This window comes from Fukomys damarensis, unplaced genomic scaffold (assembly GCF_012274545.1).
Source record: "Fukomys damarensis isolate Sample0158 unplaced genomic scaffold, DMR_v1.0_HiC HiC_scaffold_24, whole genome shotgun sequence".
NCBI lineage: Eukaryota > Metazoa > Chordata > Mammalia > Rodentia > Bathyergidae > Fukomys > Fukomys damarensis.
The window spans coordinates 42,467,027-42,485,354 of record NW_022900936.1 but is presented as its reverse complement, the minus strand read 5'-3'; the positions used below and the strand labels follow the sequence as shown (position 1 = coordinate 42,485,354).

General features: G+C 35.8%; 1 protein-coding gene across 1 annotated transcript in view; it reads right to left on the bottom strand.

Moving 5' to 3' along the window:
• The window catches only part of Crybg3 (crystallin beta-gamma domain containing 3), a 92,586-nt gene extending 74,985 nt beyond the window's left edge, over window positions 1-17,601 (bottom strand). The window contains exons 1-2 of the mRNA XM_019210799.2: window positions 17,513-17,601; window positions 10,876-10,942 (exon numbers count right to left, since the gene is read on the bottom strand). Coding sequence (XP_019066344.2) covers window positions 10,876-10,942; window positions 17,513-17,601 — 156 coding nt within the window. The remainder of the gene's footprint in view (window positions 1-10,875; window positions 10,943-17,512) is intronic.
• Between the last annotated feature and the right edge of the window lie 727 nt (window positions 17,602-18,328).

The following is an 18,328-nucleotide window of genomic DNA, read 5'->3' as shown; positions in this document are numbered from 1 at the left end:
AAAAAAAAAAAAAAAAAAAGATGGACTGATAAGCTATTACATGACACACTCTGTACTGGACACCAGGGAAACATTTGTGAACCAAACTGACAGCTTCTGCTCTTTCGTGTGGTTTACCATCCACTGTGAACAGTCAGTCACTGCGACTTCTGTGTAGAGATGGTGAAAGGGAAAAGAACAGCACATAGGCACCCAGAGCAAAACTAATCAGCCCAGCCTGGGTAAATAGGAGGGCAGATGAGGTAATAGGGGGATGCTTCCTAGAGGAAGTGTAGTCTCAGAACGAGACCTAAAAGTGACTATGTGAAGTGCGTGTGTGTGTGTGTGTGTTTAGGAAGGTATCAGATTCTAAGGAGTTTACTAGGACTGGAAGTTAGGATGCAAAACAGAGAAGAGAGTAAGTAGAGACAAGTAAAAGAACAGATCATGTTTATTTAATTTATCCATTGCTATTGTAAAGCTAATGGACAGTATTTTAAACAAATCAAACCTAAATAGACCACTTCATCATTGCCCAGCTAAGCTTGAACATACAATCTTCCTGCCTCAACCTCACAGATTTTTGGGATTAAAGACATGTGCCACCATGCCCAGCTCAGAATGTGTTAATTCCCAACACAGGTACATTATTTTAAAGTGTTCTTTAAGAAGATCAAGACAGTGACACGGTGAAAAATTCAGAGAAAAAAGCTAAGTCTGATCCCTTCATGGTACAACAGGAAGTCCTGATATATAATGAAACAAATTATTTTCATTATTTACAGACATTAAATGTTAGGAAAGGTGCATTTTGCCTGCTCATAATTAAGTTACAGGTAAAGTAACTCACAGTCATGTCTGCTCTACATGAGGGAAAATTAAGCTGCTACAGCAAAGATTACACTGGCATCCCACCTCATACTCAGCAGAGATTACAAAACACTTTAGGCCAATATGCCAACTCATCCTGCCTTCCAAACATGCTGGCTCACATACTTATGAACGGAATGCACATCCAATAGTATCTGTCATCTGCCATCCTCTGAGTCCTTATAAAAAGAAACTCAAGAGTGAGTCAGAAAAAGAACACAGAGTAAAATCACCTTAGGGTACTATAGGTTCACATAAAATGTAAGAAGCTGATCAACAAGAAAGCAAGAGCCCCATAATTGTAATGTCATTTGTTCACCTCATTCCATGTTTTAATCCATATTCAAAACAGCTTAAAGGAGCATTCCACTAACCACTAATCATATTTAGCACATGAAAGGCTGAGACAATGTTCAGAAACTCCTAACCAAGCAAACTGACTGGAAGTAAGCAGTATTTTAAGTTTGTTCCCTGCCTTAGTTGTATGATTGATTAAACTCTGCATTTTTCTGCATTAGGACCTTAATATAATGTGTAAGGCTCTGTATTTGTAATACTGACAGTCTTTTAGAATAGTTTTACTTTATGTAGGTTCTGACTGCGATTTGATCCTACTTGCTCCACGTCTCCCACCCAACCTTCTAAGAGTTAACAGCCAGCACTTTAAGTCAGAGGAGGCCTCTCTTCATTTCACAGCATAAACTGTCTCTCAGTCTGGCAGATGACAGATCAGTTCACAGGTTGGAAGTGTTCATATATATCAAACACACATTTTGAACTTTGACTATTCCAATTATTTTTGTTGTAATTTCCAAACATATTTCTCTCTGGGTCAAAATGAACTAACACTATGAAGTGAATAAAATCATAATTCATTTCTGTAACTAATATGACTGACTTTATTCTGCACAGTCATTAACGGCACTGACCTACATGGTGCTCATTAAAATACCACAAATCAGGGCCCGGGATTTAGTTCAGTGGTTCTGCCACCTGCCTCACAAGCACAAGGCCCTGAGTACGATCCCTGGTACCCACCCCCAAATACCACAATACTGAACAGAATCATATAAGTACTATAAAATTGGAGCATTGGTCTGTATAAGAAAGGGAATTAAGAGAACATGGAGATGACTGTTTCTGACATCACTAAAATCTTAAGGCAAATCATTTCTGTCACATTTAGTATTTATTTTACTGACTCAACTATTATTTTTACTTTAGGATTCCTTTCAAAGCATAATTCTTTCCTTTCAAAATGTGGATGATACATCTTGCTAAACTAAGCCTTCACATTTAAACTTCTAGTGTTATATACAATTTTTAAAAATCAGTTGTTTCTCTTTCCTCTCAATTTTCAGCTTCTTTGCTCTTCTAGAACTCTATATTGTAAATTTGTGAAAGATTTTTTTTTAGTTTCCTCAAATATTTCATTTTTCTAATTTTTCTCTCATAATCTTAGGAGACATTTTTCTATTAACTAAAATACTCTCAACAAAAAAAAGTTTCTAAGTTTAGAAACATATTCAACATAAACACCTACAGTAAAATTTGTATTTATATAATTAAAATCTTAATTTTGATCTAAAACAGATGTTCTTTGCCTTCAGCCTAGACAACAATGGGGTTCAGCCCTGCCACAGGCCTTCATTAGGTGGGTCCCATGTCCGCTTGCCAACCACTGTCTAAGGACTCAGCCAACCATTGTTCTAAAGAGTCAGCAGAATGAAAGCACTCATGATTCAAGTAAACACGAACAAAATATTGATTCCAGCTCCTCTCAGAGATGTCAGATATAATGTATGAATGTTATTGATGAAGGAATATGCATCTTAAGAACTTTTAATTTTTTGCCTTCATACTCAGCGTATTGTAATGCAATACACATTGTCCCACTTTACCTATCTTCTCTCTCTTCACTACATGCTCAACAGAGGGAAACAGAAGAAAGCACTAGGTGCACTGATTAAAAAAGACTTCATTCAGGCCTTCAGGGAGCTTATAATCTTGTAAAATACTCATCAATCTATCATTGTGTTGGGTTTGAACGATGTATGCTAACTAATTCGATCAGTAATGGGGACAAATTACTTCATAAAGGAGGTGACATCTGAACTTCCTTCTAAAAGTTGAGAAGAACATTCTAGATTCAAGGTATAGCATTCCCAGGCAAAAAAGTCTGAAGTATGTTTATTATGACAGGGGTGTTAGTAAAGTTGACAGGAGTATAGAGGATACAGAATAAGGTTCATAGGACAGCCAGTTAGAAATGGAGAATGAGGGAGAACAGAGTCAAAGATAACTGCATTACCTACATTTGACATCTATTTGAATAGTTAAGCCAAGAAATGGAAATAAAAAGCAAAGAATTAGGGCTTTTGGAGGGGTGGATTCAGGGCTATATATACTTAGATGTTGAACACATTAAATTTTGGTCCACAAGTTGACCTGTCTGGTAAAAAGAAGTAAAAGAATGCAATTGGCAATACACTATTTGCAGGAGGAAGGGTGGGTGGGCAATGAAAGAGCCCTGTTTAAAGCAAATTGATTGAAAGGCAGGCATTAAAAAAGTGTAGAAATCAGAGAAAGAGATGGAAAAGGCCAAAAGCAGACCAGGTCAGTACAGACTCCCAAAGGCAGAGGACAAAGAATACTTGCCAAATGCCACTGCCAGGTCAACAAAAGAGAGGGCTATCCTCAGAGATCTTCAAAAACATTAGGCATACTCCTACCTCAGGAATTTTGCACTTACTCTTCTCTCAGCTTAGAACTTCTTCCCCAGATAGTTATATGACTCACACCCCCTCACCTCGTCCAGGCCTCATTTAAAGATCCCTCCCACCACTACCTAAGTTATCAAGCCTCTTTACTTCAAATTTTCCTGTCCCTCTATTTAATTTTTTTCCTTGTACTTGCTGGTAAACACACACACAGACACACACACAAACACACTATTTTACATCTGTGTCTTGCTTGAGAAAATGAACTTCAAAAAAGCAGAAAAGTATGTTTTATTCATTGCAGTACCTCTAGCACACTGAAATGTGCTTAAGAATAAGAGAATAAGAGGCACTTAAGTATATCTTGGAATAACTACAGGAATGAAGACTGCAGAAAATCCCTAGGACTGCATGAAATATAGTCATAATCCTTCAGAAATTCATGAATATAGTCCTAAACTCAAGGTACTATGCAGTGAGAGGTCGCAAAGATGTAGGAAAGGTCACTAAACAGAAAGGAAGCCATTTGAGATATTTTAAATAGGAAGAATGACAAATGATGATATTTAAGTTCCAAGATAGAAGTGGCTTTTTGTTCCTGTTTTGAGGGTCAGCTCTATACTTAGTGGAAAGTAAGGGATGGATGACAGATCCCAGAAAATGAATAAAAAGTGATGAGGAAGAAGGTTGATGAGTAGAGACATTTCTTCTCCTGCGGTAAAGTAAGGACAGTGGGTAAACCCTGGACAATGACCTCAGGAACGTAAGAGAAAAGGTAAAGGAGTAGAAGGTGGGCCTCAAAGGTTAGGGCTCCCAAAATAAAGTAGATTTGGAAGAGTATTCCTGGGAAATGCAAGCCCAAGTCACCGAAAGGCCAAAACCAGTTGAGTATGCTTACTACACCACTCACTACTCTGATTTCTACTTCAGAGACATTTCCTCAGTCTTCACTGAGTCTCTCCCTTCTACCTGCACTGTGGTAGCAGCATCTGGCCTGCTTCCTTCACTACCCATACCTGAAAGGAGGAAAGAGTGTATTTCCCAAAGTGAATTCCCCAACCAGACACCAGCTCACAACTCTTGTTGTTTCCTCAGGAATCTTCATTGCTCATTTTCCTCCCTGCAAGCCTCTACCACATAAAAAGTATGTGGGTAGAGACAGCCCTTTCCTTTCTCTTCACCATAAACTTCTTTAAAAAGGAGTTACTAACCCCCACCAACTTTTTTTTTTCTTTCTTCCCAAATACTCCCTGAATCCCTGCAATCTGGCTCCCCAGCCACCACTAATCATGCTCTGACTATGATCTCTCAGAGACAATCTCCTACTTACTAATTCAATTGACTTTTTTTTCTGTCCTGATATTATATGATGTGTTTAAAGAAAGTGAGGCTGAATCGCTTTATATATAACATTCTTCCTTTGGCTTTCATGACGTAAGTCTGAGGTTTCTTTTCTTTGAATATATCCTTTCCATTTATTAGAGATCACCTTCTTGGGCTTATGTATCATGTTCCTCTGATTTCCAGTATGGGCCTACTTTTGTTTCATGTACTTTTTATGAGCTATTTTTCACAGATGTCATTAATCAGATGCAACTAATCAGATTTATATTTTCTGCTCAAACTTCTAAACTATGGATCTGTATATTTCATTATCAACCAGACATTTATCTCCATCTGGATGCTTCAATGAGACCTTAAAATTGATACAATCAAACTGAACTTGATCATGCTTTATCTGCATTCTTCCATTTTCTGCAAACTATAAAATCCCACTACTTAGAGTCAGACAAAATATCAGGACATGATCTCTCCCTAGAATAGTGCCTGTAGTGGCCTAACCAGTTGCTATGCTTTCACTCCTTTTGCCCCCTAGTGTGCTGTCCATTTAAAAGCCAGAGAATCTTTTAGAAGTCAAATAAGATAATTCTTAAAGTTTTCTTGTTTTCACTCCTGTTGCCCCTCCCCCAGTCTGCTGCCCATTCAAAAGCCAGAGAAAGCACTTAGAAGTCAAATATGATCATTCTTAGTCTTCCAATGGTTGTGCACTGCTGTCAAACTCCCTGGATGGCATTCAAGATTCTAGTGAATCTAGCCCCTGTGACCTTCTCTAATTTCATCTCTTGCCACTCACAATGCTAGGAATGCTTAAGGTCATCATATACATTCTCATTCGTCTGCCACTCCCAATCACCATACCTTCTCTCTCACACTACAGTACATCTTTGTACAATGCAATTCCTACTCCAAAAGTATTTACTCCTTGCTCTCTTTGCCATGAAAATCTTTACTACGTGAAGGTTTTCAGAATGAAAATGGCATAAATGTTTTTCTAGTGAACATCTCCATCTGACATCCATCTACCTAATGTCTTTCCTGTCACCACTGGGTAGAAGGAAACAATTTCTTATGCTGTCATCATGAGTATGACTATAACTTTAATTATTAACAGTTTCTGAGGTTTGGTATTCATAAACTGAAACCAGCTGCTTACTAGAGAATTTTAGTATTCTACTAAGACATCTGGCTGCCACATATTGGCAAATTTGCCAGTAGTTGAAATTCCCACTAACAGCTGAAATTCAATTTTAAGAAAATATTGTATCATGAATTTATTGTTACTGCTATCTTGAGTTACAGTTTCAATGATGCTACAATTTTAAATTAAAATCACTAATTATCTTTAACATAATAGATTTAGTTTGTGGGTGAGGTTTAACACCATAGTAACTACTGATACATATTTGTCACAATATTTTTAATGGATTTTATAGCTATTTTTTTCTTTTTGTTTTTTATTGAGTTTATTTATAGCTAATGTTAAGGTGTAAAGTGAACTATTTATCCCCTATTGTTAAAGTAATTTTGTTTAAAAAATGTTACATCTTTATTACAGAATTATTTTTTCACTAGAGAATGAGAGTAGGAAAGGAAGTTGAGCCATAAACTAGTTTGCCCTGCCTAAGCTGACTACAACAAATACTGTAACTTTTATACCATGATATGTCCATGGTATTTGCTATTAGTTAAAAAACTGAAATTTCACTTTTTAAAAATGCCATGGAAGCTCATGTGTGTAGTCCCAGCTACCTGGGAAGACAGTGTGAGCCCTTGAGATTAAGACCAGTGTGGGTAACAAGACCTATCAAAAGAAAGAGATGGACAGGGAGAGGGAGAGAAAGAAGGAGAGGGAGAGGGGGCCAGAGAATGAATTGATATGAAATAGAATCAAGGTTATATCCATGATATTGCTTCCACAGCTTTTCATCTCTATATGTTATAATAAAAGAGATATATATAGTGTATCAAGTAACTGTCTCTGATTATAGATCCTCCAACATAGTCATCCATCATATCTGTCAGAGGGAAAAAAAGGTGAAAATTGCTGATCTGAATAAAAAAAAGTCACGTAGTAGTAACATGTATGAATAAGGAAAGTTTTAAAAGTAAAGAAATTTCAGAAAAGGTAAATGTTCAAAGATAAATGGTGGTATAGTAATTGAATGGAAAAAAAACTTCCATCCAAGTGTCTTGAAAAACAAGACTACAATCATAAGGGAAACCATCCCACAGTTACTCAGGATTTGAAGGCATAACGCACTAGCAGACTGACATTTGGAATTAAATGCAAACAGTTGATCTGAAAATCTCCAAATGCATAGTTAAGCTCCAGTGCTCTTTTCTGGTCTCAAACAGTTACTACCTTCCACCTCCATCACTGCCCCATCCCCATATAAACAAAAGAAGTAAAACCACAAAAAAGTGTAGAATATGATTGAAGATGTAAGACTTGCACCATAACCTGAGGTAGCAAAGGGGCAATCAGAGAGAAATGTCCAGAATATTGATAATCAAATCTGGAGCACAGGAGGGATTTCAGGTAGACATCTGGGTGCCAAATGATAAAGGCCTAAGACAAGAATACATCACTTTGGAGTACTGACATTAAAGGAGGGTTAAGAACTTTGATAAATATCTACATCTACATGAAAAGATATTTGACCAGAAAAGAATCAGTGAAAGAAGTGGAAAGAAATGAAGCAAGAAAGGTCAGTGTCATAGAAACAAAGATAGATCAAAGAAATTTATTAGAAGAAGAGCAAGACTTAGAAAATGAAATGTGCCTGGGCCAGGGATTTAGCGTAGTGGTGCTGCTGCCTGCTTCACAAGTACAAGATCCCAAGTTGGATCCCCAGTACCCACCCCGCAAAAGTTGCAGTTGGCTAAACAGAGTAAGAAGTGAGAAAAAAAAAAAGGCCATGAGTATGGCTAGCAAGAGGTCACTTTAAATGTGCTGGTGTCTTGGAAAGGCTTTCATTTATTCAATGGCTAAATGATGAGCAATCATGACGTGTGAAAAGCACAGTTCAGGTTTTCTGTCTAAAGAAACTAAAGGACAGAAAGAAGCCAGATTAAAAGGCTGTAAAAACTAAACAGTGCTTAAGGCACACTTTCGTAAGAAATTTTAGGGTAGGAGTCAGAAATAAAGTGAAATGATAGAACAAAAAGAAAGGAAATCAGACCCATAAAAAGAAAACAACCACTGACTTAACCTATACATATTTAGAAGGAAATGTAGGGGTTGCTGAGGCAAATGGGAAGAAGCCAGTGAAGACTAAGGTATAGAAGCAGTCAAAGCAGGATACAAGAAGGCAGGAAGTACTGGCACCAATACCCACTGCATGGAGGTAAGGCCTTAGGGAACTCAGCCTTAGAAGGGAGAAAGGGATGACTGTTACTCTGAAATAGGTAGAAGGAAGCAGGGCATAATAATATGCCTACCTCTCTTTTAAATAAAAGTGGGTGTGAATGCAGCAAATGCTAAGGCTACAAGACAATTTTAGATTGTGAACTAAATATGTGAAAGATTCTCTGGCATGATAAAAAAAACTGTTAATATAAAAGAAATATACGTTGTAGTAGAGGAATATATAAAAATGGTAAAAGTAGCCACCAGTATTATAGAACATATGTAGCATATATGAGGTATTTTAAGAACCAAGAATTTAATGATATCTAAGATAAAAGATAGCTATAATTATTTTAAATAATTCATTTTAATAGTTCAAACTTGCCTTATAACTTCAGATCCCTGTCATTTTGATTTGGTATTTTAAAATCAAATACGACAAAATTTATATATATAGTATATGCCTCTTATACATAAATCTATGAGTCAGACTTGAGAGGGAAATACAGCACACTTTGTTTTTCCTTTTTATCATGAAGGCATTATAAAATTCAGGTTAACAATATGGAAGTATGATGAGCAATGTCAAACTACAGTGAAGTGCTATTTTTAGAAAATATTCATTAGAAAGAAAAGAGACAGCATGCTTTATGCCACTTGCTAAATGAAAAATCTTCAATTAAGACTGCTCTTAATAGCAAAGTAATAAATGCTGTTACTGATCTTTTCTAAAAAGTTTTCCTCCTAAGTTATGGGCTATTGGCATTACCAACATACATATTTGTTCTGATGCCTACAGCGGCAGTCCTGAACAACTGGTTCTGTGTGGCTAGGTTGAAGAAATCCTGCCAGTACTTTTCAGAAGGTTAAAAAAACAGAAAGTCATGTGAGCCAAAATGCTACCACAGAGAGAATGTCATATGCCCTTTCTGTTATGGTCTAACTCAAGTGTCCACATATAAGTAACCCTAAAGTCTTCAAATTAAAAGAGAAACATGATCATGACTATGAGTAGCATGTACTTAGAGGCCCAGACTCCACATGAAATCATTCTAGGAACTCTAAGATATTAAGAAAAAATAAAAAGAAGATTGTTAACATGGACAAAGGTAACAAGAACAACAGAAAGGACTATTAGGATGGAGGCCTATTCACTATATTTGCAACCATATACATTTACTGAATCCACAAAACTGATTTTCTGAAGAAAATCTCTGGAGGAAGACATTCAAATATGAAGAATGAATTTTGTTTTGTTTTATTTAGCTGAACTATTAGACCAGCACATGTAAGCTAAGTAGTTCCCTACAAGTAGAGACCAAGGGAAAAAGAGGAAGCAAAGAAAGCCTAAAGGTTTGGTGGAGGTCAAAGTAAAGAAACCCTGAGGAATTAAAAGATGGGGTATAGAAGCTGGTAAATGAAGAAGCATGTAGATTTGAGATCTCAGAAGAAACAGCTTTCCTGTGAAGTATACATGGGTAAAGTTTCATATGTAACATTAGAAGTGAAAATCTTGCACAGGGTAGTTCATGGCATACTTTTTAAAAAACTAATGAAGAAAGCTGGAGTGTCCATATAATGGCAAAACAGCAGGCTGGCTGCTTACTGGCTATAAAAAAGCAGAAGAGATATTATAAAGCTGGAAGCAGGATTTAGTAGCTAAACTCACAAGGGAAGAAGAAAGGAAAGCAAGCCAATCCTGATTATTTCCTTCAATAAATTTATTTTTCACAATTACAGAGAAGGTAGGAATAAAAATACCAACTTTATACTTATCATACTCAATGTACTTAGATTTTATATAATCTTCAAAAATGTTAATAAGTACCCATAACGGTAATAAAAAATTCAGATGACTTTTTGGTTCTTTCACTATCCTGAAATCCCTAGAAATTATAATCCTTTACTTTCATAAATCATGTTTAAAAAAAAAACAAAACTGAAACCTAAAGCTATGATTGTGAGATAGCTACAAAAATATGATCACCTAACCTGCCAAACATACATTAACTTGTAAAAAAATAACTTAAGAAAATAAAGATTGAAATGTTTAGTAATTTTCAAACTCATCAATAATTTTTAGGTAGGTGTGTAACTTATACATTTTTTGCTTATTCTGTAAAAGCAAAAAAAAAAAAAGCCAATTTATAGATGAGCTAACTAAACACATCCAGCACATAGTGATGACATGTAGGAACATGTCATTAATTCCTGTTCCCAGAAAGCACTATTAGCTATCTGTAGCATTTCAAAAAACATGACCTAAACCTAAGAAATGTCTAGGGAAAAGAGACAGAGGAGATCATGTGATTTGATTTCCAGATTAGAAAACTAAAGCAGAGATGTTAAATGTCTCAGCCAAAGGGTACACTTCTGGTTAGTATCAAACTGAGACCATGACTATCTGAACTCCCTTCTCAAGGTTTCTCCCTCCCACTTCACCTCACGATGCAAATATCCAACAGTGCTGAACTGGATTTCCACCTAAAGTAATAATACAGGTCTTTTTAAAATGTAAAATAAGATGATAGAATCTAAAAGAATGCACAGAGATTAAAACTATTTGTGTGGTATTATTAATAATATAATGAAATTAATTTTAATTGAAAACTATACCTTTACTGCTTCTGATGAAAGCACATTTTCTTTTTTGTGACTTGTGCTCATGGGCTCAGTTTCAACACTGGAAAATAAAAAACACAATTTTCTTTGAAATTAAAAGAATTATTCAACTGATAAAAGTTCCTACATAAACAAAAAACTGAATGGTCTTCATCTAGAATGCTCCCAATATTCATACAGAAAATGTTACACCGAGGATACATCAATTTGAATCTTTAAAGTTGAAAAACACAATCATATATGCTCACCCAGGCTTCACAAACTTTATGAGTTCATTTATCTTCTTATATTGATAATCACACTGTACTAATGATGCAACGAAGTATGACTATAGTAATATGGGAAAGTGCTAACACCATAACATTTATTTATGTCAAGGTTCTCCACAGTCTGGTCTTTATTATTTATTTATTTTGTTTGTTTGTTTGTTTGTTTGTTTATTTTGTTTTTTTGAGACAGGGTCTCACTATGTAGTTGAGACTGACCTGGAGCTCAGGCTGGTCTGGAACTCACAGCAATCCTCCTGCCTCAGCCTCCCAAGTGCTGGGATTACAGGCATGCGCCACCACGCCTGGCTAGATTTTTTTTTTTTGCACCAGGGATTGAACTCTGGTTCCTGTTCTTGCAAGGCAGGTGGCGGAACCATTGAGCTAATTCCCCTGCCCTCTTTTATTTTATTTTTTTAATGTTTATGCTGAGTGTTATTTCTGTTCAGTAAATCATTATAAACACACAGGTCCATTTAGTGAATTCTGGGAATACTCAAAAATAGCTGCAGGTTTTTCTAGCCCCAAATATGTCCCAGATGCTGCCTTAGGAATCCAATTTTCCAGACAGTCGCTTTTAATTGTCTTTTGTCTGGAATACTTTCATAGATGTCTTCAGAGATGCCATCATTAATTACTTTGCTTATCAGACAAAAATACACTTTAGATCTAAATGTTTGTATCTTTGTTTACATACTTTGTTTTCATACTTTCCTAATCCCAGACCAATTGAGTAGCACCACTGTGAAGATTACCACGACTGTCTACCACATGCCAAGGATTGTACTTGGCTTTTAGAACATAAAAACAAGCAGATCTGTGTCTGTGCGAAAACTGTGTTTAACTTTGGAGACTGATGAAAAAACAAATTTTAACAAGACAATTTGCTAAGTGTTATAACTAAAGAGTGAATAAAGTACTATGAAGCACAAAGGATACAATTCTGCACTCAGTAAAGTGCCCTCAAAGGAGGTACAAAAGTAGGCAGTGTAGAGAAAATGGCACTCTCAGGAACCCATGTTTTTTTGTTTTTAACATAGGACTGGAGTACAGAACTCAGAAAAGGCAGAGATATTCCTGCAAGACAGGAGATGAAATGAGCAGTCATTGGATGTAAAATTATGAAGAACTGGCTCAACCTGTTACAGAACATGATCTTTGTCTTACCTTCAGTAGAAAGACTTTAATGTGATGTGGCAGTGGATAAGCATGAGCAAGAAGGTAACTCTCAGTGGACAAAACAAGGAATTGTGATCACTTGTGGTAGAGACCAGAAGGAAGGGGGTCAGTATTTCAGATCACATAAAGGCCAATCTCAAATCAGAAGGGATAGAAAGAAAAGATAAAATGCCTGCTACTTAGATTTCTATCTGTAATATCCAGCTCTATTATACAAAATATCCAAGGATCTAAAAGTGACAATATACAGGAACAGAAAAGCCATGAACACTCAGAAAATATACTGGATTAAATTTTCATCATGTCCCAGACTACAGGCAAGAATACAAAGACCAATGAGATATAGCAATGCTCTTAAACCTTTCAAATGTCAACAGGAAAAGCTAGCATGTAAAAAAGATAGCTGTGAGCCGTGCAGTAAACACATGAAGAAATGTGTAGGAAAAAAATCAAAATATGAAAAAAGAAAATGAAATAATACTGAATACAGAATTGTAACCTATGTAATAAATATTATATATAAACAGATATATAAAATAGTATTGAAATGGTTACTATTTTTAAGGTAAGAGTTAGGGTTTTGTTCCTTTTATTTTTCTAGCCTTATCTGTGGACACAATATTGTTTGTAATTTTTTTGTTGTGGTGGTGGTTTTTTTGGTACTGCGGATCAAACTTGAGACCTCAGGCCCAGTAATATGATTTTGTTCATTTTCTTTTTCATTTCATGTGATTTGATACTAATCTGTTTAAGCTCAAATCAAAAAAAGCCTACTCATGAAATATATATAAAATGAATCTGTTATAAAGATTTGGAATATAGTTAAGTATAATAATCATTTTGATGATTTTGTAAGTAAATTCTGTAACTACAATCTATTTTGAAGGTCCTGTCTAAAATCTAAGCATACAACAACCACTAAATTTTAGTCTTTCAGTTTGTGCTTCAAGATTTGTGAAATTCTAGTTCATTTATTATGTACAGAGCATTCTATAAACATACTACCTTAGTGAGTTTGTAAATTAACTGGTACAACTTTTTTTCCCAACAGTAAAGCTCTGCACAAAAAGCAGCCCTGAGTTCATGGGATTAACCATTTAGCAATTCAATTATTTAAATACTGGATGATCAAAAATTTCATTTTTGTTAATTTTTATAAGGTAATATAATAGGAAATAGAAAAATGATTTTATCAAATTTATTCAATACAAGATAGACTGGTTGAAATAACACCTACCCCGAGGGGCAATCAGGATAGTCAGCATATAAACAAATGAGGCTTGGGGTAAACTGGTAAGTGGTTAAGGCAGAAAGTCTTTTCAAAACGCTGTAATCACTCCAACTATACACTAAGCACACAAAAACATGCCAGAAATACATAACAGTAAAACCAGCATATAAGCATAGAGAAAATAAGTACTACTAATAATGTAAAGTTTAAATCACCAAAATAAATATTACTTGACATTTGTTAAAAGTCTCTGAACTTAAAGTCCAATGATTCTTATTGTTAGTCCACAAATGTAAAATGTGTTGTTTTAAAACAAACACATTTCAAAATTCTGCTTTAGTGCCCCAAAAATCCCTACTTCAATTAAAGGTTTTACTACTTCCACTTTAGATTATGAGGGTCTCACATTAGTCTCTTGTGTCTTTAGGATTTCTCTGCTTCAATTTTTCACATGACAGCTAAAATGTTTTGAATTTCATCAAGACACTCTCCTTTTCAAAAATCCTTTCAATCATCTCTATCAGTTGATGAATATAAATAAGAAGAGTTCTCAGAACAGAAAAAGAAAGGTATTATGACCTACGTCTAAATAGACCTGTCACCTAGAACTTCACCTTGGTAAAATATACCAAGTTCACAGGCCAGCAAACCACTTTCTTCTCCTTCCTGAAACATCCTTATCTATCCAAACCAACTCTTAATCCTTTACAGTCTAGTTCTAGCTTTACTTTTGTTCTTTGTGTTCTCTTCTTACCGAGCCGTACTTCTCACACATTTACAGCTCTTATTTCAATGGCTGGTTGTCCAGTTGCCCAACTAAAATGTGCACTTATGAAATTCAGTAAATGTATCATTCATGTCTGTATCTCAGAGCCTAGCATTATATCTGGTACTGTGAAGTTACTCAAATATTATTTGTTAAATGAATTTCAAAATCTTTGAATAGTTAATCCATTTATGCTTATCTTTATCCAAAAAAACCTATTTTACATCAGTATCTTTTTTAATGAGGAAGTAAGTACATAACTCTTGAATAAACATATTGACCATACCTATTCTGCATCATTTTTCTCTAAACACATAGATGCTTATGGGGAAAAATTGACTGAACACAGAAAATGAAATTTTCATTTGATTTAAAAGCAAAACAAAAGAAGAAAAAAAACCCAAAAGCTACAGATACTCAAAACATTGGATACTTAGATATATCCCGGCTTAGGTTAAAAAAATTTAACAGGAAAAACTCCAAAGTCTTAGAATGGTACTTTAAGATTTAAAAAAACAAGGAAAAGATAAACATTTTCAAATCCAACTGATCAAAAACTTTATGAAAGGGTCGGGGATTTAGCTCAGTGGTTTTGTTGCCTGTCTCACAAGCACAAGGTCCTGAGTTAGATCACCAGTACAAACAAAACAAAACAAAAAAACTTCATGAAAGACAACAATCCTTCCTTATTTATTGTCTGCTCTCACAATTTAAAGCCCTTTGGGACCCCAGAATATTTCAATAGAAATATTTTTAGAAAGCATACACTTTGCTCACTACAGAGTATGAAGGGCAACAATAATAACACATAGACACAAATAAAATTACTTTGCACTTCCAAATAGCTTCATGTTATGTAACTGAAATTTTGAGAGTAAGCTTGCTAAGGACCACAAATAAAAGGTCAGTGTAAGACAGAAATAATTAAATTTTAAAGCAACTTTACTCAAATCATAGCTGAGAACTAGGAATCCAACAGCTACTGAGCATTTACCAAATCTGTACCAGAAGTGAAACAGAACATCTGGATCATGAAACAAAAAAAAAAAGAGGCACATACTCCATCTAAAGTTCAAGTAATTCTCATTGAGTGTCTTAAGATACCTTATAGTCTTTTTATTAATTTCTAACAAAATTTAATAACCCCTAGCAGATAAGAAGCATGAAACTGTCCAAATAACTCACCCTCCCAACAGATAAGAAGTGCCAGCCACTATTTTTGGTGCTGGGAGTAATGAAAGAACCAAAATTCTTGGCCTTCTCATTCCCTCAGAACCCCTATTCATTTGCATCAGAATCACTTAGGGAACGATGTTTATAAAAAGGATTTCTGGACTTGATTTTTAAGAAAGCCCCACAGAATGAGGTCAAGTGATCTATATATTCAAAAACTAATCCTCTGCCCCATGTTGTTCAGATGTAGGGTGTTGTATGGGCCACATTCTTGATAGAAATGACTTAAGGGCATCTCTAAATTCAGCTGAAACTAATACTTGATAGTTTTATAGGAAAGAGAGACTCTACTCAGGAGGATCAATAATTAGCATCACCTAAATGCTAAAATTACTAATACATAAAGTAGTGATTATTTAGAAAACTCAGGTGGAATACTACTCGATTTCCAATACTGCTGCTCAGCCACAACAGCAAAGAGTGGGTATGCCAAAGAGCACACAGAGCATCACAAATAGCGTGGGACCAACAAAGAAAACTTTCCTTCTTTAGGTCTGCCACAGAATGAAGCATAAGGATGCTACTGGATCAGTCAGTTCTTCATATGGTAAGAGCATAACTTCCTGGAGAGTGAGAGAAGAGAACCACAAGACAGTGGAGTATACTCACTGAACAGAGGTGCAGTGAGAGACAGCAAAGCTCTCCACTCAGCTCCTCCTAAACACAACAGTTTGTACCTCTTAGGTTGTTCCTCTCACACACTATGATTGTGGCTATACTAGAAATATACAAATCTGAATATAGCTTCTGTAACTGCCTTATGAAGGCTTGCCCATTTCTCTGTGAATGCTGAAGTCAAGGATGTCTTACACTTCCAGAGAAGAGACAGTCTGGTTTAGTAACATAATTGGCAATAATCCTAAGAATCTATAGATGCTCACTTAATAAAAGGTAGTCCACAATTTGGAAATGCTCTTACATCAAAAGAGCATCTGCAAATTTACTGTTCTTGGGAATGTTTCACCATTCTCAGGGTTGTCTGCTAAGGATTTACTCTTTTTCCTCATCCATCCCACTCAGTCTGCTGCCTGAAATTATGTTATACGTAACTCTAGATTTTCATTTCCACCACACAAGGTATGATCTGCAATTGAAGGACTATTGATACTGTTGAGACATGGAAAAACAATCAGGACAAATCTTTATTATTTTCCCCAAACTAGTATAAAACTGTGCTGGTTCCAGAAGCCTGGTCCAATAGTCTGCATCTCTGTCACTACACCTTCATTAGGCCTTTCCTCCCTGGCAGCTGTTTCCCGCCTCAGAGTCCACTCAACCTAACACCTACAATAAAATTCTAGACATAGCTAGAATCTATCCTGAACCTGTTGTGTGATCAAATTGTATTTCAGTCCTACAGAGGACTTCTCCTTGGACTATATGAAAAAAATATATGGAACAAGAAAGGATCTTTTATTTACATGCTGTCTTTTCCATTGTCCTTAGCAGAAAAATGCTTTGCAAAAATTCAAATTAGACATAGGGACTTCTGGGAAAATGGCGGAGTGGTGATAAGCAACAACAACTCAGCCTCTGCAAGATGTGGATTCCAGATCCTAGAAAATAGCAACTTGGGAAAGAAGAAGAAGAAGAAAAAAAAAAAAATTCAAAGAAGTAGATCCCCGGGAACCATGAAAGATCTGACAGAAAAATGAAAAATCTACAAAAGAAATTGAAGAAAAATAACACAATGTGAAGAAGAGAAAGAACAACAATCTGCATTTTCTCCCTAGCTCCTGGCTCACAGCTCTGGAGCAAGAAAGACTGAAATTACAGAGTGAAAGCTGGGGACTCCAGAAGGCATCAGGGAGAAATTCAGAGGTGGAATGGACGAGAGTGTGCTGTGAGCTATGGGAAGAGTGCATGTGAGTTCTTTGACAGCCAACAGCTGGTGACTGAATCTAGTCTGAGAGCTTGCCACATCCCTGGAGAGAATGCTTGTTTGGGTGTGATTACAGGGAAGGGTTGACCGTTTGAACGCAGGATTCTCCTAGTTTTGCATTCCAACAGTATCTGGAGGAGAAACAGCCACAGGAGACAGCCATGGTCAGGAAGTTATGGTCAGACTGGAAAGACACCCCTAAAGGGGTTTGAGCTAAAGGACACAAGCCCACTTTCCATGGCTAGAGGCTAGAATCAGCCCCGAGTTGTTCTAGACTTGAAAAAGCATGCCATTGGCACCCTCACCCTAATTCTACTGTATGCTGATGCCTGCATCTAGTATAGATATGGGGTCTGATTGCTTCTTTATCTATCAGTGTAAATCAGACTTGTCTTGACAGGGACACTGACTCAAAATTGTAGCTCCTGGAAGGAAATCAAATATTCAAAATAACAGAGAATTTCTTTTCATTTTTGTTTTTGTATGTGCACTGTTTTTAGTTTTCTTGTTTGTTTTCCTTTCCTCCTTTCTTCTTTACCAGTTTATTGGGACTTGTGGAATTTTCTTTCATCCTTTTTCTTTGCTTCTTTATCTTTTTCTTCCTTTTCTCCTTATTTTTTCGTCTCACTTTGATTTTTGTCTTTAACTTTTTCTCTCTTATTTTTAATTTGTACATAATTGTTTTCCTCTCTTTATCTAATTCTATAAACATCCTTCAGCCCCCAAAAGGCCACTTCTCTCTTCTCCTTTTCATATCATATAAAACCTAAGATTTCAAAGTTTTTCCTCTTGCATGTACCCATTCCCAAATCCTGCATCTTTAATGGCATAACAATAATGCTTTTTGAATCTTTGGATAGTTAACTCTATAAAATTACTGTTGAGTTCTT